The sequence below is a fragment of the Rhincodon typus genome, chromosome 28 (assembly GCF_021869965.1).
Source record: "Rhincodon typus isolate 14 chromosome 28, sRhiTyp1.1, whole genome shotgun sequence".
NCBI classification, from domain to species: Eukaryota; Metazoa; Chordata; class Chondrichthyes; order Orectolobiformes; family Rhincodontidae; genus Rhincodon; species Rhincodon typus.
In genome coordinates, this window is record NC_063359.1 from 23,174,032 (window position 1) to 23,196,509 (window position 22,478).

Below are 22,478 nucleotides of genomic sequence, written 5' to 3' on the forward strand. Positions count from 1 at the left end.
CCCAGATCAAAACAGACAATGTAAAATAAATTGTTTTCCTGTGCCACCTCTGGTTCTTTTGCTAATCAGAAATCTGACCCCTTTGGTTACCGAAACTTCTGGAACTGGAAACATTTTCCCCTACTTCACCATAATCATGTTCATTCATGATTCTGAACACATTTACCTAATTTCTCTTGATTGTCTCTATTGGAGGGCCTATAATACAAACCGGTCAAGGTGATCATCACTTCCTTATTTCTAATTTCAACCCATATATTTTCACTAAATGATCTCTCAGAAATATCTTCTCTAATTACAGTAATGTTTTCCTTAATCAAAAATCCCTATCCTTTCCTGCCTCCCTTTCTATCCTTCCTATATCACCTAAAACCTGGAACATTGAGCTGCCAGTCCTATCCATGCATCAGTTTCTGTAATAGCTACGATGTCCCAGTCCGATGTTCCCATATATGCCCTGAGTTCATCAGTCCCGTTTGTAAGACCTCTTGCATTGAAATAAATATTCTTCATTCTTGGGCTTGATCTTGCCTGTCTTTTCTACTTGCTTTTTTCTGATTCATAACCATCTTCATCTTTCTATTTTCACTGTTACTTAGTACATGATCTGGCCACTATCAGGGATGTGAGCAAATTGATAAATAAAAATATTTTTAATATATTTACAACAGCACTGTTTTCATTATTCTTTTTTGACGTAGAGCATGATTGTAGGCAAATCAGTTACATAGGGGCCTCCTTAGCTATGTTGAAGCTTCATTTGAAACAGGTTAATGTGTAGGCACATTGTGATTTGATTAAACATGATCTTACTATAAAAAAATCTGCCATGATCTTATTGATGGAGAAATAAGTTCAAGAGCTTCCAGCTCCTATTTACTATGTTCTTATGGTCACAAATGCTTTTGTGCCCCGGCTGAAAAACAGAGCTGTTTTCCTTTCTCAATCGGATGGCTTTCTTCAATATTTCTGGAGCCAAAAAAAATTAGTGAAGTGAAATGTCTCAGTTTATGTTATGAATGTGTTGAATGTCCTTCTAGAAAGCCTTACAATGTTTTGTACTTTGGAATTGTACATGTGTACTATTCAATAACGTTTTGTCTTTGTAACAGGGGAGAAGTCAGACTGTAGCATACAACAATGTGTCCAAATTTACTTGCGAGTCTGCATCTATAATATATGATTGCACTTGCATTCTAATATTACTTACAACCTATCAACCTTCACCTTCTCCATGTCAAAGCTTTCCCATCACCATACTCGGTACTCCGGCCTGCCGGAAGGAATACATCAGCTAGAACAGATTACCAGCCATTATTGATCCAACTTGATAACTGTACAAAAGGAGGTCTATTTCAATAAGGCAAAATGGGCTAGATATCCTCAGTGGGTCATTTCACCTGCATTGCATCAATCCCAAGATTTTCTGCAAAGTTCTCCATTGTCTGCAACATTTGGCCAGCTCTTTGCAAGTGTTTTGATTAAGACTGTGTTTTCTCAATATAATTAAAATACAACTTAAGTTTTACCTTTCTGTAATTATTTATTCAATACCTTGTTACCATTTCAAGAAGGGACCCTTAAAAATAAAATCTCTCCTTTACTTGGAGTTCATTTAAATAAAATACTTGTGATAAACTTTGTGCCGCTCAGTCTGTTGCCTCTTATTGTTGCAACTTTGCATGGTAAACTGAATATGTGTGGAACTACTTGAAATTCCTCGCTCACTCAAAGTTACAAGTTAACTAAGTTTTTTTGATAACCAGTATAATTGATATGCATTTTTTCCTGTTTCAAGCAACTACTCAATGGTAAATTTACACTAAAAATGAGAAATGAAGCAACCTAGATATATTGTGATTATTTTTCTACAACTTAATGTAGAATATTAAAACAAAAGAATGCAAAAAATAGGAGCAGGACTAGACCCTTTGGCCCCTCAAACCTGACCCACCAATCAACAACTAATGGCTAATCAGTCCAGGCCTCAACTCCTCTTAAATGCCAGCTCAACATTGTCATCAACTCCCTGTTATTTCAAAAATCTACCTCTTCTTGAAATACTTCTAATGATCTAGCCTCCACAATGCTCTGGAACAGAAAATTTCAGAAATTCGCTATCCTTTGAGAGAAGAAATTCCTACGCATCTTAATTTTAAATAAGCACTCCCTAATTTAGTAACTATGTGGTCTAACTCAAGATTTCCTCACTTGTGGAAACATCTGCTCAACATCTACCCTGTCAAGCACATGTCCCCAACCCAGAATCTTGTATGCTTCAACAAGATCACCTCTCATTCTTTTAAACTCTAATGAGTGAAGGCCTAACCTATTTAGCCATTCTTAATAAGTCAACCTCTTCATCTTAGGAAGTAAATTACCGGATTTCTTTTGAACAGCTTCCAACACCAGTATAGCACTTTTTAAAATATGAGGATCAAAACTGTACATAATTCTTTATGTGTGCCTCAGTCAACACCCTATATATCCCTGTTTTTAAACTTTAACCCCCTAGCAATAAAGGTCAAACTTCTATTTGCCTCTATAATTACTCATTGCACCTGCATCCCAACTTATTATGTTACATGCACAAGATTACATAAACCCCTCTGCATTACACTTTTTTGGAGTTTCTGTCCATTTGAATAAGTCTGCTATTTGATTCTTCCTATCAAAGTGCATGACCTCTCACTTTCCTACATTAAACTCCAACTGCGAGGTTTCTGCCTATGCACTCAACCTAGTTATATACTCTTGCAGACTCCTTATTACAATGTGGCTTCCCACCTATTTTTTGTATTGTCACTAAATTTGGACACATTACACTCTGTCCCCTCCTGTAAGTCACTAATATAGACAGTAAATAATTGAGGCCCTCAGACCAATCTTTGTGGCATTCCATCTTTTCTGTCTCTCTAATTTGAAAAAAGATCAATTAAACCCAACTCTCTGTCTTCTGTGTGTTTACCAATCCTCAATGCATGCTAATACTTAACCCAATACAATGAGCTCCTATTTTGTGCAATAACCTTTCATGTGGAATGTTATCAAATGTCTTCTCAAAATCCAAATACACTACATCTACCAATTCTCCTTTATCAACTGTGCTTACTATATCCTCAAACAACTCTAGCAAAATGTCAAACAATACGTCCTTTCAAAAAAAAAATCTTTTTGATCAAGTCAAGCTTTTCTCAATGGCTTGCTATTTCTTCCCTAATATTGGACTCCAGCATTTTCCCAATGACAGGCGTTAGACTAACTGATCTATAGTTTCCTGCCTTCTGACTCCCTCCCTTCTTGAACAAGGGCATCACACTAACAGTTTTCCAATCCACTGGAAACTTCCCAGTGAGTTCTGGAATATTTCAACCAATGCCTCCACTGTCTCTGCGGCCATTTCCTTTTATAACCCTTTGGCTCAGGTCATTGGGTCCTGTTGACTTGTCTGCCTTTAGTTCCATTAGTTTGTCAAATATTTTGCCCCCACCAACCATGATAGAGGCTGTTACCAGATTTTTCCTCCCATTAGCGCCTTGGTTATCTGTCATCTTTGCAATATTTATAGTGTCCTTCACCATGAAGACTGATGTCAAATATTGAATTAAATTGTCTGCCACTTCCTTGTTTCCCATTATCAATTCATGAATTGCAGTCTCTAAAGGCCCCACATTTACTTTAGCTACTTGTTGTCTTTTTAAATAACCATAGAAGTTCATTTTTTTTGTTGTTTTAATTTCCTGTCAGTTTATTTTTATCAATTTTCTTCATTATTATTAGCTTTTTAGTCATCTGCTGCTGGTTCCTGAAATATTTCCAGGAATACCACTTGTTTTTGCCCCTTTGTACGCCTTAATCTTTGATTAGATAGTCTCCTTGACCAGGATTTTTTAAAATCCACTTGTGAGATGTGGATGTCCTGCATTTATTGCCCATTCCTAGTTTTCCTTGCTTTCTTGAACCACTGCAGTCCACTGCTGCAGGTTTATCCACAATACCCTTGTGGAGGAAATTCCAGGAATTTGACTCAGCAACAGTGAAGGAATGGTGATATTTTTCCAAGACAGGATGGTGAGTGGGTTGGAGGGGAACTTGCAGGTAGTGATGTTCCCATGTATCTGCAGCTTGTCCTTCTGATGGTGGTGGTTATGTGTTTGGAAGGTACTGTTTGAGGATCTTTGGTGAACTTTGGCACTGCATCTTGTAGATGGTACATATTGCTGCTACTGAGTATCACCAAATAAAAGTTTTTAAAAATACCAGCCATTGCATCCATGTAATTCTGGCAGTTAATCTTTAAACACACCGCTTCCCTCACGACTAAGGATTTCATATTATCACAGAATTATGATAGTGTACAGAGAGGCGATTCAACTCATCCTGTCTGTAACAGCTGTTCAAATGAACATCATTACCTACTGCCAGTCTCCTGCTTTATCCCCATCCCACCAATGCATACTTACACTACCACAAATATGTTACTGCGTAACACTTAAAATGTAACTTCATTCTTATGAAAATGGACCCAAATATCATCTATATAGTTGTGTTTACTGCTGCATAATTCAGGAACAGAATAGATGCATGGGATATTAATTAATTTTAACACGGAGGTCAATCTTCCATAAAAGTGAAATTTCACTATTTTTGGTATAAGGCACCAAGAGCATAGGATCGACTGAGATGAATAAATGCTTTTAGGCATTAGTTAACAAACTTTTACAACAACATTTCCACCATCTTTCCACTACAGTATCTCATGGTTCCTTAGTTCACTTTCCTAGTTTGCATCGAGATCGGGCTGCTATAATGAAATTTGGTCCTGGAGTTGCAGGAGACATGGAAAAATTCAGATAAAACATAATGAAAGGCCAATTCTTAAATCAAATATTTCTCCAATATAGTATCTTGGAAAATTCTTGCAGTTTGTTTTCCAACATGATTTTATTGAGAGTTGTCTATATAGTTTACATGCATGTAGCCTTCAGAATTTATACAGATAATGACCAATGTGTACTACAGGAAAATAGATCAAACCCGTCATAACCAAACAGAAAAAATAATGCAGGAAGGATTTTGTTATAATTTAAATATTAGGGGGTGAAAATGCAAATCCAATTTGAGCATTTCACACATGCTATTGAAATATTACTTCAATAAAACTACAAATGTGTCAATGCACTCGAATTACTCCTCAAAATTCCTCATAGCAAGGGAGATCTTAAATTATTTTTAATTAAAAATGTCCAAGTGTGCATGTGATTCAACATTGTATATGGCACGTGTAAGGATTCTGCATATGTATTTTTTGATTTTATATTTACTATATATAGGAGCTATATTTTAGTGCAATTGTCATTAAACTATGTATTTTTAAATAAAATACAATAAAGCAGGTCTAATATTATGGTCAAAATTCAATTTTCTCCACTAAGTTGTAGTTATTTTTAATTATACAGTATGGTTCCATCCCAAGTTTAATTTTAAGACTTGGTCAGGTATGTCTTCTCATTGTTATTAACTTGAGTTATTTCATTTGCATTTGCCCTATATTAAAATGTTTAAAATACTTTTCAGAAAATCCCCATTGTCAGCGTTTTTATGCTGATCTGGAGATTATTGCTAATTATTCCACTCTATTTTTGTTTTCATTGTTCATCTGTACCATTTTTCACATTCTCTCTCATTGTGAAAAGCCACGACTCTTACAATTGTCAGAGAATTGCGTGCAATTCATGGTCCGTTTTAAAAAGGAACTTTTTGGAAAATACATAAATGAATCAAATACTAATCCCAACTCAGTCCAGTGAGCCAATTCTCACCATGATGTATGCTTCTAGATCAAATGGAACTTCAGCACAGTATAAATGCCGAATATTCTGTGTGCTGAAAGTGAACATCTGGGACACATTACTCATCATGTCTGTTTCCATTTTCTGAAAGGCCTACTAGATCTGGTCATGAGTTTGCAGTGTAAATATAATATTATCAATGGCTAATAGTATATACTGATCCATAAATGTTGCTATGAAAAATTTCATTTCATCAACAGCTCGGTAAAATTGAAAAATCCTCTAAGAAACTCCACTCTCGGACCTGAGAATTTTGAGAGGAAGTCTAATCGATGTGATCTTTGTTTAACCTTATTAACACCTCATATATTTTCCGTTAACATGAATGTGATCAAATCTCACTTTAAAAATTAAGTTAAAACAAACTTGTTTGTATCGATGGGAGCGGCGCTGGGTAAACCAGCATTTGCTGCGGATCCCCAGTTGTCCTTTACATAATTGTCACCTTAATGACAGTCAGGTTTCAAATACACACCCGAATATGATTCATCAGTGAAAACCCGGTTTTACGATCTAAATTAAATCATTTCAAAACAGCTAAAACAACAATTCACAGCTTACCTTCTAACCTCATTCCCACGGTCAGGCATTTCTGAAATCGGCAATACGGACATCTCTTCCTCTGAGTTTTATCTATTTTGCAATTCTGATTCTCGGTGCAAGTGTAGCGCTTGCTATTCTGAACAGTTCTTTTGAAAAACCCCTAAGGGAAGAAGTTTGAAAGTTACTTAACATAGAAAAATGAATAAATGCAGCAAAACTAAACACAAATCGATCACTTGCGTTCTTTCCAGACATTCCCACAAATAAACCCGCCCAATAATCAACATTTGGCATCTCTTTGTACATATGTAATGGTTTTGATTTAATGGTGAACTGGTTAATTGGGTTTTCTCGTTCGCTCGATCGGGTTTCATTTCAGTTTCATCCTGATTCCGTCTGAACGGACATTGTCATTGAGTAAAGGGGTTTTAGAAACAACCAAAACCCCATTATTTGGGGAAGAAAAACACATCTTTAGAATTCACACGGCGGGTACCGTTCAGCTCACCTTGCAACTCTCACAGGTCAGCAGACCGTAATGATAACCGGACACTTTATCTCCACAGACTGGACACAGTTCATCCAAGTCATCATCATAAACGTAGTCCATCACCTTGAACTGACGGGCTGAACAGAAGAAATAAAAATTAGGCTGGCAGTGAATTTTTTTTTGCTGTAACTGTCTCTCTCTCTCACAATCTCACACACACACACACACAAAAGGGACTCGAGCCGGGTGGTCCCTGGTTTCACCGAAGTTCAGAGGTAACTGGATATTAAGAAATGCCTTTTGCCTCTGACGCTCTCTGAAGACAGTAATTTATAGAAAGCTCACAAATCACACATCAGTTTGCCATGGAGACGTTGACCTGCCCACAGACGTAACTGAGAGATGCTCCTATCGAAGCATCAATAACAAATGATTATTTGAGGTTCTGTGCAGTTCCACTGATGGACTTCCATTTCACATTTATAAAAGAAATTACACGAAAACTGAAACCCGAATATCTTGTTTATTCAGCAAGTGAATATTCAATTTATTTTCACAAGGTTTTAAAAATGTGTGTCCCACAACATTGTTAGGAAAAATAGTATTTAACATTAACAAAGATTGTAATAGAGTCCCGCTCTTTCCGGTATTTGGTCCCACAAGCTATGATTGGATTAATGCCAATCGGTGGCACTTAAATTTAACACATGCTTTATGTTCTACACGTTCAATAAGCTTCCAATCACACGGAAAAATAAATTATTAAAATCTCCATTCTGTCTACCAATCTATAAATAGCTAAACCTTAAAATCCTGTTTATCCTGAAATGGAAAAGACAATGCATTGGATGAAAGGGAAAGTGCGGCTCTCAAAGATTCGTACTTCGAGACGCAGATTGCAATTCGATTGTATGATCAGGAAGACAAACACCAAAAAAAACCCAAAATCACGAAACAAGCTATAATTTTGAACGTACAGAGCAAGAAAGACAGCTAAGACCTCCTCCAAATAATTTATTTTAATTGAGAGGGGATTATTTTTCTTACTAACTAAACATTCCTCTGGAAAAAGTTGAATTATATCCTCCCCCGCCTCCCAATTATCAAGAAAATTAATTGCCTGTGTCAGGTACTATTCAATATTCGGCTAATGAGCCATGTTTCTCCTGTAATTGGTAATGGACCGCGAGAGACATAACCAGCTTTAACGGATGTATACCTATTTCAGAAAAAAAATCTGATTGTCAAGGTGTTTCTGAAAGTCTGCGTCTCGATTCTTATTATTGATGAAAATTTGAGTCACATTAAAGCCTGTGCTGAGATCAGGTCTTAACGAATAACGTAAGATCAACGTAGGAAAAGTATCTCGTTTTAACACACACCCTTTTGTTTGGTGGATCCCGAATAAATGGTATAACGTTTTGTATTGTATATGCGTGAAATATCGCGGATGTTTCATTAGTTCAACTTTTGAACAGGAACTTTCCTTCGAAATGTTATTAATACTTAAATGTTGCACTACTGGCATGCAGGAAATATTAAACAGTCGAACCAAAGATTGATAAATTTTCATTTTCGTGTTTTTTTAAGATAGTGGGACATTAACACAGTTGCATGTCCGCTTCAATCATCACGATCCGTTGGAATTGACCTTTCATTTTAAAACCAAAAGTTTCTGCAATTGGGTAATTTATCTAAAACCATGTTACAAGTGTCACCTTTCGTCGAATCAACATATGCGTCGCTTGAGTTTAAAGAGAACGAAGCGGAAGTTTACTTCGAATATCTTATTGATTCAAAGTTTACGGGCGAAAATTTGAATAATTCAACAAAAAAGGGAGGTTTCTCCCCTCCATCGTTTTTGAACGGGAAGAAGATTATTAGAATGCTGCGGAGTATACAACGGTGCATTGTAAGGCCCGTCGTTCTCACGGGTTATATGACTTGCGGCTTTGACGTGAAGCGGAACGCCTATACTGCTTACTAAAAAGTCTTGTTGTAGAATAGCAAAAAGAAATATGATCATGTTAAACATATTAAAATACATCAATGGGAAAGTTGAACAAAATACATTTTATTTGGCGCTGACGGGAAATATGTTCAGTTACGTAGGCCGCTGACAAGAAACATTTATTTATAGGTAGAATAATCATCCAAGGGTAATTCAATTTTGTAAAGATCAGGACCAAACAGGGCAGAAAAAACATCGTTCTTAAATGAACCGGGAGGCATTAAATGCATTCAAAATCCTTCTGCGCACCTACGGGGCAATTCTGTGCAGAAATTTAAGGAACAATGCATACAAATCCCAAACAATTGCAAACGTGTTAAATATATTTTTCGAAATATATGTCAGTAGAGTTTAATTCGTCAAATTCGTAGTAACTCCGCGGGTGAAATATTCCTGTCTCGCATAATTTATGACAAAAAAAATCAAGCTGATATCTTTACGTTCGGTTACAAAAACACCTGTCCACTAAAGCTTGTATCAGCTCAGAAATCCACAAACACAGGCTTTATTCTCTAAACTCAGAGCACGGCCGTGAATAAAGATCAAGCCGAATTCTAAAGTTACTTTATTAAACCAAAACAGGCTACACAAACTGGCTGAATTCGTGCATTGAACATTTCACCAAACACTTTATTTATTCTAAGTACAATTTCTGTGCTCAACATTGGATATAGTTTAATGATACCTCAGACGAGAATCGCCTCGATTTACAACCTGTCAAAATAAAGATCCAGGCAGCCACCAGCCACTGTGTAACCGCACTGACATCAGCTACCACCTCAGTTTAGATTTTAATTAATATCATCATTATTCCAGAAAATAACATGTAGAAGAATTGCCTATTTTGAAGTAAGAAGAGCCCTTTTAAAGACAAAATTCATTGCAAACTTTGGATTTTTACGAGGAAATTCGAGTCGTTTTGCACTAGAGTTGAATTATTATTGTGATATTTCTGAAGGATCTACTAACATTGCTTGCCCCAGTCCCTCACAGTAACTTGATTCCTCTGGTAAGAAAATAAAACATTTCCGGGGAGGGATTTGGTTATAAGGAGCCGCAGTTTGGAGGTTTTTTTTACACTTTTAAAAGTCCTTTGACAGAGCTTACGAGGTTCACCGTTTCATAAATAACATTAAAATAATAATATTTGGCAACCTGCCTTTCCCCCAGACTGATCATTACCTTCAGCCTCGGGAATGACTATACATGACTCTCTCTCTCATCCTACATTGGGTCAGGGAGTGAACCAGGCGCCGAAGTAAAAGGGGCGCATGGAGTAGGCAGGGCCCTTTCCAAGTGCCGACATCCTATTGGTCCATGGTTGTCCTGGTGACAAGGCCATGAGACAATCAGGTGCTGAGTTACTGACTGATAAACGGTGGGACCAATCAGCGCGGAGCGGCTGCACAGCCGCACGTGCGCCACCTGCCGGCTGAGTGTGATTGAGCGCCGGGGAGTAGACGGCGCGGCGAGGTGAGGGCTGGGCAATATCAAAAGTTGGTTTTAATTCCCCTAGTTTTTGTCACCAGTACTGAACTGAGGAAGGATGCAAGATGGTCAATATAACATTTACTTTTTGACATCTGGTGCTGATTGTTATTACGTTATCATCACTGTTCATGACATATCTTGTTATGATTAACAACGCATACATTCCCTCTGAATGTTTTTTCCTTCGTAAATATCACTTTTTTTTAGGTTCTTGGGTTGTAAGCATCGCCAGCCCAGCCGGTATTAATTGCCTTTAACTGATTGCACCAAGAAAATGGTGAGGTGTCTTCTTTTTGATGACTGGGTATCTTGCCAGATGACTATAGCTGGTGGTTAGGAATCAACTGGATTAGTTTAGGTCTAATTTCACACAGAGCAGCTTTCCTTTCCTAAAAGATACATGAACAGGTTGGATTTTTAATGACCATCTGACAGTTTCATAGTCACTTTTACAAACACCAATTTCTCCCCAGATTATTTTGGAAATCTTTATTGAAGCATCGTCTGGAAATAAGGAGAGAGTAGGACTAATGCCATACTGAAGTAAAGGTCATGGTTGGATGGAGAACAATGGCATGAGTAACCATGTCAATTCAAAACTAATTATCAAAATGCTAACTCATATGACGTTTCAAAATTGGTTTCTTTCTTTCATTTGTGTTTTCTTAAGGAAAGTATTTTTTTCTGAATGATTTGACTTCTTCAGTCCAGTTTGCTTTTAACATTGCCAGTGATTTATATTGACTTTTGACCTGGTACAAATAATGCTTTTAATACTGATAAAATGAAACTGATCCTGAATGTGCTAATTCTCAAGATTTGTTATGGTCAGTAGATATTACAATTCAAATGTAAAATTATATTTTCTATTTTGTAATTTCAATTGTGCTTGGCATCTTTATTACAAAATGCAATTCTTTCAAAGGGATTTATTACATTTCTACATTTCAATAAAATAAAATCTAAATTTTAAAAAGCCAACAGATATGATTTAAGTTAGGTACTTATCTGCTGTTCATTGAATATCATGTTAATCATTTTATTATGAACAAGAAAGGGTAAAGGAAACATATTTTTAAACATTTTTTAAATATTTAAAATCTGGCCTATCCTGTTTTAACAAAGACTGTGGCTGTCAAATCAATTTATCCCTTTCCATGATAGGAAATTTTAAAGAAGATCTTTCAGTTTTCTATTTTTCTCCTTTCACCTCATCACTTAGTTCTGAATATTTGCTCTTGTGTGCACTCTTTTGTTTCCCACTTTGCTTACACTTTATCCATCAAGCATTCTATATTTATCTTTTTGTCTCTTTTTTGATTATTATGTGGCATGGCCTTTTGCTTCTTTACCTATTTTTATGACTTCTATATTCTTCTCTGCTTTATTCTTTTTCTTCTTTATTTCTGATTCACTTTCAAACAACCTTTGTGTCTTTATTTACATTTTTTTTATTTTGCTGACTCTATAATGTCCTGAGCTTTGTCCTGCTCTATCTTCTAGCTGTATTTCTGAAATGTCTGGATGCTGCTTTGTTTCATTTCTTGTTCTGTCCCAATAGTCTTCTTTCCTCTGTCTCTTTTTGTCTCCCAAATCTCTCCTTAGGAACTACAGGCCTTGAGTATAGTTCACCAGCACAGAAACATGAATGTTACCACTGCAACATTCCAACAGCTGTTGTTGTTCTCATCCCTGTTGAAGTATCTTTTATATTAAAAAAAAGTCAAAAGTTACTATTTATTTTAGGTTATTTTGAAGGTACTGGGAAAAGCAGGAATGTTGAATTGGACATTAATCTTCAATGACATAATTTTAAGTTTTTGTTTAAAATACTACAATATACATACGATCAGTGATGGGTGCATTATTAGAACAGAAACAACAGCTCAGCACAACATTTTTCAAATATCATTGAAAGAAACATAAGCCATACTGTTTCAAACAGTCGAAGATTTATCAGAATATATGCTGATAATTTAAGTCTTTTTCCCTAAAACCATCATTTAATGCATGTCAGTGGCAGAGGGTGATTTCAGAAATCTTGTAAAACATGACCTCATCAGTAAGCAGGAACTACCTCTCATTTCATACTCTCCTGTATATAGAAAAAAGGCAAATGAAATAAGAGTAATTAAATTTAAGTTAAACCCACAAAGCTCTTCATACAACAAATCTTTTATTAAATGAAAAATATTGTCAATGTGCATTACTCATTCATTTGTACAAAAATTGGAATAGCAGAATGTAAGCATGATGAAACATCAGTGTTATTATCATATGTGTACATTAAAAATATTACTTTAAGTGCTTTAGTTTACTAAGGTCATGAAATGTAACTACTAGTAGTAACTCATAAGTAAATCTTTCTTTCTTTATTGCAATTTCCCACACTGGTAAAAATTATCATTGGTGTTATAGCATGAAAAATAAGATACATTGATGTAGGGATTATTGCAAAGCTAAAATCTTTTATCCCAGTGACTGCTGAAATGGTATTCAGCTGTCAGTTGTTTGAATTAAGTACACTGTTTTCTTTTCAGTGTGGCTTGCTGATATTTCATTCAAAACTCATATCCCTCAGGGAATACAAAAACCTTGTTAGAAAGTTCAATGCAGTTACCTTTCCAATTTTATTTAAATATTGATCATTGTTTGTTAAACTATATTTGAAACAAATTTTTTAACCAAAGATCTTAACAAGATGCAAGTACTTTGCATGGGCCCAGTCGCTGCATATAGTCTCATTGCTCAAATGATTACTGCTAATATTTTCAGTATATGTTCAACAAAATCAATTCACTGTAATTTTTCAAATAAATAAGGAAAAAGCTGTTCATTCCTCCCTATATCAGTCCATCAAAAAATTAAATTCTAAATAAAGTATTTAAATATAAATTCATGCTTATTTGAGGATAAACTGATAACACTACTATAAAACATATTCTGAAAAAAAAAATAAATACTGACATTTTTCTTCAACATTAAATATATGTATTTGGTTTAGTTGTGAAGTGTAATTAGAATGTGAGACATTTTAATGAATAAAATTTATCCACTTCTGATTGTATGTGAATCACAGATATTTAAATTCAAAATAAGGAAATGGAATTTGATCAAATTTAAGATGTATTTTTCCACCTTAACTTGTGATGTATTATGTATATACTCATGTTGAATATAACAGCAAATAACTTCCCCTCCCCCATTCCCTTCAATAAAAAGACACAAGGTAAACAATACCTTTGAGAGTTACAATTCAACATAGTTATACAGTATCTTTGGAGTGCTATAGTTTTCTTAACAAGTAACTAACTAAATGTTATTTCAAATATAAATATGCATTTAGATCTATGAGGCTCTATTTAACTAGAGTAAACATTTTTACTTCAGAAATCTTTATAAACAATAAATAAAGCATATAGGGCATTAATATATTTTAAAGAATTTCCTTGAAATGTGAATTCTATTTTATCTGGTAGTTCATGACAAATGACAATTTCTCAAATTAATGTTCCAAATTATTTCTTTGAAACAAAAGAAATTTAGAAAAAAACGAGTTCCTGAAGTACAAATTCCTTGAAGTAATTTGACAATAAATTAGCATCAATATCATCTGTTTCTCAGCCATGTAATCAGTTGTATTTCATCTTTTTGGTTGCTCTTTGAATATCTCCAACAAAATAAAACTATTTCATTACCTGATTAATTTTAATATAGAATTTAATATAATTTTAAATATCCTTTTGGAGCAGTATATTGTAACAAAATACTTGTTAAACAATATAATTAGATTTTTATGACTACTTTGTATAAAGTATGTTATTTCTCAATGCTGTACGTGTAGTTCCTTTAAAAATGTACACTGTTAATGCTTTTTCTTCCCTGGAATGTAATGTGTTTTCTATTGATTCATTTTTGCTACTACTATCACAATGTAATTTTCTTTCTTAACAGAACAAGTGAGTAGCAAACATGTGTAATTGCTTATTAATACAAAGTGCCAGGGCATTATATTAAGAAAAACTGCAGTTTTCTTTTAAAGGAAGGTATTTACAATCTATTACCAGACGTAGTAAGACATTCTTGGCATTGCCTATGTCTGCAAAAGTTTTTTTTAAATTTAGGATACACTAAGATTTAGATGCAGTATAACATTTTTCACAACACTATTAAATAAATGTAAAGGAAAGATTATATGTATAAATTTTCAAGCTATATTTCAAACTAACCTATAAAATAACAAGAACTACAATTCTGCTTTGTAAGATCTGTTGATAAATTAGATACTTTGAACAGTGTCAATTTGTGTGTCTACAACTTATGTCCCATAGTTCCCAACTTAAAACCTAATTTTTTGATAACATGTACGCTCTTGAAAACATAGCTGGATTGTTCAATTTTTCCATTACTGCTCATTTTTCAAAAAATCTACGTCTTTTTATATGTATCTTACATTTTGCCAGGTAAGAATGAAATAAATGTTTCAGGTTTGGTTTTATTTACTTTTGTTTACATTTTCTGGCAACATATCTGGAGTATCTTTATGATGCATATGAACTATTATGATAATGACTTACAAATGAATAATTTTTATGAGTTTGTCAACATCCTAGACTCGCCACTTATTCGAAATCTCAGTTGCACTTTCAATAAACTTTGAATTCAAAGATAGTACGTTGCTGAAGTACAATTTTATAATCAAATGCAGTACAATGAACTTGTTTATTTAAAACACCTTATGGTGTTTTAAAACTAACATGTAACAGATCCACCTTTATAAATGTTTGAAAATACTTACATGTATCTGGAGTAGTTTGTTTGATGGAACTGCCAGGCGGAACCAAAGAAGAACTACCAGACATTACTCCTTTAAAGGAATCCACTCCAAACAGCGTTACCTCTGGCCTAGTTTTAAATATCATTCAATTGAAAAAAAATCAAATGGGTTGGAAAACTAAGGTGGTATACTAGTTACTGAACTCTGATCAGGATGTGTGTCAATGCTGCTGTAAACTGCACAAGGCAGATCATGATGGGGGCTAATCAGAGAAATAGGATCTTGTTCTTGACATTTGATTGGTTCTTCTGGTCAGGTGACCTCAGAGAAGATGATAAGAAATCCTCATTACAAACTGACAGAATGACAGATAAGGTTTTTTTTTATAACACAGATAATACAAAAGAAATAATTAACCAAGACTAGTGGAGAGGGAATGAATGAAAAAATTTTTCATCTTGAAATGTAAAGAAGGCTTGTGAGAGAGGACTTAATGGACTTTCTTCTTTAAATGGTTAATTGTCTCTTTTCAGCATAGATTTGTGTCTTTAACTAGTTTCAGTTTTTACATAATGAATTATGTATGCCAAGAGGATTTCCCATTGAAATTAGTGTAAAATTAGTGTACAAATCCTCTAAACCTGAAAAGCTTTGTGGATAGCAATTTGTGTAAATTCATATGAACTACTTGGCAAGTTTATTCAGGAGCTGATATTTGCATTTAGGACTATGAAGACCAATAAAGTTATGATGAAAATACATTATGGTTGCTGTAGCAAATATAAACTGAGAGCCATTTAGTTATTATGAATATATATCATGTTTTACTATGGCATTAGTCAAACCAAAGAATATTAAAGGAACAGCAAAAATGACTTACACTTGTACCTTTAATACAACGAAACACTCTAAAACACTTCAGAAAAGGATAGTTTTGATGTGATGCTAATGTTGGGAGATTTAAGAAAGGTGACCAAAGATTTGATTTAAAATAAAGTGTTGATGAAGCTTTTGAAAATCTGGGAGGTTCAGTCAGGCAGCATGTTTGAGAAGAGACTAACAGAATGCTCTTCCAAAATGGTTAAAGGCTTTCCACCAATGGAAGGGTGGAAGTTAATGGGGAGAAATACTCTGCGGTCTAGGCTCAGAAAAACAACAATTGTGTGCCAAAGCATTGTGTTGTAAGACATTTGCAAAGATATGTGTCTGAAAAAAATCATGGAAGGGTTTGTAAAAGAGAATGAGGACTTTTAATCAATTACATTGGTAGTAGGAGACAAGTGGAAATTTTGACATTTATCTATGAAGGTCTTCATATCAGATGGTACGTGGACAGTGAAATTTGATGTCTGTCATGCTTTAAAATCAGGAGACCACCCATCAAGACCCTGGGAAGTCAAGTATTGAGGTGACCAAGGCATGGTTATTTTGAGCAATGACCTTGACAAAATTATTGGTGCAGGAAACATCCTTGTATAATTCATACTTGCAGGAAGATGAATTTGTATTCAAATAAAATGAAGCAGTCTTGCTGGGACAAAGAGCCTTTTCCCATGCTTAAGTTTCCTTGTGTGCTCATATTAAGAGATTTGCTGCACAAAGGACAATCTTGTGAGACATTGTAAAATTTACTTATAACTGATGGTATGTGCTGCAAAGTGTTATTGACCCAATAGCAAAACTGATGTTTACAACTATGCCATTATCATATTCCAAAGTACTAACAGTTTAGATGTCTTTTAAAAAAAAGGCAGAGAGTTGAAGAGAAGTAGCAGAACAAGTGGCACATGAAAATATAATTATCCGTATCAGTAATGTTTAAGGAGGGCTACTGCATATGGGGTTATTCAGGCTCTAAGGCTTTGGGATTTTTAGAAGCATGATAGTTGTGAAACTAATTTTTAAATTGTAAGTGCTGTATAAGTTTGAATATTTTGTTGAGTTGAATCAGAAAGAAGTACATATTGTAACACAAGTGACAGTATATTTTCTGGAAGTACCCGAAATGATATGAGATGTTTCAATTCAGTGGATCTCCCTGGTTGTGCAGAGAATAGTGTAAAGTTGGTGGAATGTTCAAGGTTATAGCACATTCGTTGGGCTGAATTTAGCTTCTTCTGTACTAAGTCCCCTTCAAGGGGTCTAATCCCCCTTCCCAACCAGTGAGAAAGCCCTCAGGATTGTGCCAGTCAGATACTTAAGTGGTGACTTCATTGGCTTCTCATTCTAAAGGGTATCTTGCCAGTAAAGCCCTGCCTTGCCTGAAGTTGCTGGCCAATGAGAGGCCAGCAGCCACTAGAAGCCAGAGTGGGTGGTGGAGGTCAGCTTGTACAGCCATGGAGACCTGATCTGGACATAGTGTTTTATTGGGGGGGAGGGTGGGATCATCGAGAAAGAAGGTCAGTGGCTTTCAGTCTCCACCTCCCCAAATCCCACCCTAGCCTCCACTGATCCAAGATTGGAGCAAGTGCAGGTACTCTAACCTGGCCAGGCAGGCCACACTGGTTTTCATGTTGGAGAAGCAGGTATTTTCTCACCTGCTGGGAAGTCAGGTAGTTTGGCCAGTGTCAGACTAAGGCCCATAAGTGGCCAATAATTGAGCACTTAAAAGTCTTATTTGGTGGGTCAGGAAGATTCCCCAAGGACCTTCCCAAGGTGCCAGAGATAACCTGCCTGATTATTTGCCCTTCCTGCCACCTACCCTGCCACTATCAGGGAGGGCAAAATTCCTCAATAGTATTTCTCACATGAGAAAATCTCATTGCTATGAACATTGAGAGGCAATGTTCTTGCAGTATTATCACTTGACTATTAATCCAGGGACCAAAGTAATGTTCTGGGAAGCCAAGTTCAAATCCTGCCATGGCATATGGTAGAATTTGAATTCAATAAAATCAATCTGGAAAATTAAGAGTCTAACGATGACTCGATTGTCAGGAAAAAAACCATCTTGTTCAGTAATGTCCCTTAGCGAAGCAAACTACTGTCCTTACTTGATAAAAACTGAAAGAACTGCGGATGCTATAAATCAGGAACAAAAACAAAGTTGCTGGAAAAGCTCAGCAGGTCTGGCAGCATCTGTGAAGGAAGAAACAGAGTTAACGTTTCAGGTCCGGTGTTGTTGTTGTTGTTGTTATTGTTGTGTACTATCCTTACTTAGTCTGGCCCAAATGTGACTCCCAACCCACAACAATGTAGTTAACTCTTAACCACCTTCTGGGCTCTTAGGAACAGACAAAAATGCTGGCCTAGCCTGTGATGCCTCCATTCCAATGAATGAATTTAAAAAGTCCAAATTTAGTAGGTTTTTTTTACGAGAGCGATGCTAAAGTGGAAGACATGTTAAGCAGAGTGGATGAGTGCTATAACTCCTAATATTTTGAATGACATGGATTCAGTAATACAGTGCAAATTGATCAGATTCATAAATGATAACCAGACTGCAGACATTGGAGTCAGGTGGCATATGATATCCCCTGAGCTACAAGAGTATGGACCAAAATTCCAAATGGATAGAATTATTGCAGTTAAAAATTGTAACCAAAAGCTTGTGAACCTTCTTTTTCACTGGGATTGAGACCATCTGTGTAATTGGCTCTACTGCTTCCCATCACTCATCAAACTCAGCCCCTCCCAACCCCTCCAATCACCACCACCATCATCTCCAATTTGGCTTTGCTGTGAACTCATACAAAAATGTAATCAAAATGAGCACTGGGATAAAGAATGAGATACAAGGAGATGTGGCTAAATCTTGCTGAAATTAGTGGGTTTTAACATGGGTCATATAGTTCGGGAGGCAGAACAGTTTAGGGAAGGAATGCCAGTGCATTAGAATTGGACAGTAAATGGCCACCAATGATGATTGAAGGAATATGTGATCTAGAATGTCAAAGCCAGTGAGTTCATTGTGATGGGTGTCAAGCTATAAGAGATTACAGAGGTGGGAAAGGTAAGGACATGAATGGACCTAAGCACAATAACAAGGAGTTTAAATTTGACATCTTGAATGATCAAGAACTAATTTAGGTCAGAACAAGACGATGAGTTAGTAGGATTATGCAGGATTGTTTTTTAATGAGTTTATGTTTACGACGGAGGCAGGTCAGAGTGACATTAAAATAGTCAAATTTGAAAATGACAAAGATATAGATGAGGCTTTCAGTGACAGAAGAACTGAGTTAGGCAGTGTGCCAGAGATGGATGCAGACAATGTTATGGAGATGGGGATAGCTAAACCTCCAGATGCAGAACAAATGTAGTTAACAGGTCAGATTATGGTCATATAGGATCAACACTTCTTTTTGTTCTTTATTTGTTCATTGGATATGAGCATTGCTGGCAAGACACAGCATTGATTACCCATTCTTAATTGCCCTTAGAAAGATGGTGCTGAGTACCTTTTAGAAAAACTACAGTCCATCTGACGCAGGTATGGATTACGGTGCTGTTAGGGTGAGAGTTCCAGGATTTTGACCAAATGACAGTGAAGGAATGCAGTAGTTCCAAGTTAGATGGTATGTGGCTTGGAGGGGAACTTACAGTTGGTAGTTCCCATGTCACAGTTGCAACTTGCCCTTCTAGATGTGTCATGGTGTGGAAGGTGCTACCAAAGGATTGGCAAGTTGCTGCAAAGTATTTTGCAGTTGATACACACTGCTACTACAGTGTACCAGGAGTAGAAGGAGTGAATATATAAGATGATATATGGCTTGTGATCTCTCTGTTTCAGCCTGACTGAGAGATATGGAAAGAATATCAAGTTTTAGGTAGGATGAATGCCATAGAAGCGTATAAGTTCACAGCCAGGCCAGATTGGAGATGATGGTGGTGGTGATTGGTGGGATTGTGAGGGACTGAGTTTGATGAGTGGGAAGCATTACAGCGACTTAATGGAAGCAGTAGAGGCAGTTACACAGATGGTCTCAATCCCAGTGAAAAAGAAAGTTCACAAGCTTGTTCTACTTCCTCATTATTGAATAGTGTTGAATTGATTTTAGCGGGAAACAGTGCAAAAGATCTGAAAGTGATGGTTTAAGCATTGCGTGGTACTAGTGGAACATACATCTGGGAACATCATTGTCTATCAAGGTCATAACTTGTAAACTATGATGTGTTCTGTGTATTAAAATGCAACAACATCGAAGCAACATGCATGAATGAAAAATTATAGAGAACATAACCTAAATATCTGACATGTGATTCTGGCAGTGTGGTTCTTAGTCAGGTGTGCCCATTTATAAAATTATCCCTACTACATAGCTATCAGCTGAAAGAAAGAAGGTGATTTACTAAGTACAAGGATAGAAACAATGATATAAGCCATGCCTAATCTACACAGGTATTGATTCGACTTTTAAAATTGTTGGTTGTTTTCTTTGAGCACTCTGATGGAAGCCTAAAACATGTCTTATGTTGCTTATAAACTGAAAGCTGTTGAAGGATCCATTTCTAAAGCTTGATGATAAATGAAGTAGGTGCTGGTCCTGCACTGTTCACAAACCTTCAACAGCCCTGGATAAACAATGAGGTATGGGATTTCATTTTAAAAATCCTTTTTCTGTGGAGCAAGAAGGAGCAGGAGTGTTTTGGTTTGTGAGGACATGTGACAATTGAGTGTGTTGCTGAGGCCTAAACTCTAATTTCCTTGTTCAGGCAATGCTGGCTGCTAATACAGCACTAAGTAATTTCAAGGCCACGGTTGTTGACTGACTTGTGATATTGTTATAAACTGTTTGGTTAAAAAATACTGTTCATCTTGTTAGAGCATAAATGCTTAACATAAAGATCTTCTCTGGTAACTTATTGGAGCCATTACTTTTTATTTTAAATGTTATAGTAAACAGAAATTTCACATGTAAGATTTAACCATTAATCTAGTTCCAATGATTATTTTCTTTTTAATAGAAAGAGAATCGTACTAGAAATGTGGGAAATCAGCCAGGATCTTAAAGACACAAATTTATGGTGTGATTGTTAATATTTCTGCTTCTATTCCATATATTTAATGTTCATGATCTATTTTTTATCCTTAAGTTAAAGAAAGAAATTAATACAAAAAGAAGCAGAACCATAGCAGAAATATAACTGCACATATTAAGATATAATTTTGTGCTAATAGCAAAGATATTCTTGTACTGCTTTGTCTTTGAAATCTTTTAGATGGATGGTTATGTTACCCAATAAATTACTTGCAATCTTTCCACACAAGATATACACTAGTTTATTCAAATATAGAATTTGGAATGGAGAAAAAATGGCAAAAATGAGCTTTGCAATGACCCCTCTCTGGAAAAAGTCCACCAGGAATTTTCATTACCTAGTCATAACTACTGACACCTACTGACTACCTTACCGATCTTAAAATACAGCCTACGAGTATGGCTCGGTAACCTTTAACCTGCTGTAACAATGTACTCACTGAGAGGAAATGCTCATCTTGGCTCAAAGCTAAATCAGTGTATGTCATGTAGCCACTTAACAGATTCTATCACAGAAAACAAATACCCTGTTGACAGTTTTGATAAAACAGAGAAAGAGACATATAGTCAGAAGGTAATATCCTTGTCAATAATATATTTTCCTAGTCAATAAATTTTGAGGAAAACATGGGCTTTGCCTGAAAGCTTATTTGCTTTAATTTATTTACCATAGCCATTGGGGCTGAAAGATGGGACTGTGTCACAAAATGTAAATAAGACTGAATGGGCTTTCTCAGGTCTTGTGTACTTGCATAGCCCAATAGACACTCTTTGATTTTTGCAAGAGACATCATAAACTACTTAATTGCTAAGATGCTGGAAGGTAAATTAGGGTTAAATCTGCAACTCTTCGTATAGTTCTTCAGTTGTTCTGCTTCCTCACCTGGGGATTCTGGTGTGTAGTTGTAGATGCTGGAGCTGGGTGCTGTTTATTACTTTGTGCATTGATTAACCATTATGCAAGTGCACAGCCTCATCATGATTAGTTGGTGAACTATCACAATCCAGACCAATCATGTCCTTGCATTTTCAGTGGGGGTCACTGGTCTGAAAACTTAGATCTTGAGCCTCAATCAAATTTCTAATTAGAAGGCAGAAAACAATTGTACTAGACACAGAACCACTATCTCAACTGCAGTTGGGGTTAATTTTCCCATTTTTGAGTGAGATACATGGTGCTCATTCTGTCATGATCAATATTGACTGTTATCTTGGAATTTTCTGTTCTATGTGATCAGTGTCTTTGTGCCCATCTTGTTGAATCATGTGGCAGGAGAATCACTTGCTACTACCAGGGCTGTTGGATTTTAATCCCAGCTGCACACTCTTTCAG

The 22,478-nt window shown here is 35.8% G+C and overlaps 1 protein-coding gene and 1 long non-coding RNA gene across 2 annotated transcripts in view; one reads left to right on the plus strand and one right to left on the minus strand.

The window, feature by feature from the left end:
- Positions 1–15,388, minus strand: part of LOC109916369 (nuclear receptor subfamily 5 group A member 2-like) — a 99,348-nt gene extending 83,960 nt beyond the window's left edge. The window contains exons 1-3 of the mRNA XM_048613808.1: positions 15,186–15,388; positions 6,904–7,022; positions 6,414–6,555 (exon numbers count right to left, since the gene is read on the minus strand). Coding sequence (XP_048469765.1) covers positions 6,414–6,555; positions 6,904–7,022; positions 15,186–15,309 — 385 coding nt within the window. The 5' untranslated portion in view covers positions 15,310–15,388. The remainder of the gene's footprint in view (positions 1–6,413; positions 6,556–6,903; positions 7,023–15,185) is intronic.
- Positions 15,389–20,446: 5,058 nt separating this feature from the next.
- The window catches only part of LOC125486403, a 42,050-nt gene continuing 40,018 nt past the window's right edge, over positions 20,447–22,478 (plus strand). The window contains exons 1-2 of the long non-coding RNA XR_007265079.1: positions 20,447–20,505; positions 20,598–20,694. This is a non-coding gene — a long non-coding RNA (uncharacterized LOC125486403). The remainder of the gene's footprint in view (positions 20,506–20,597; positions 20,695–22,478) is intronic.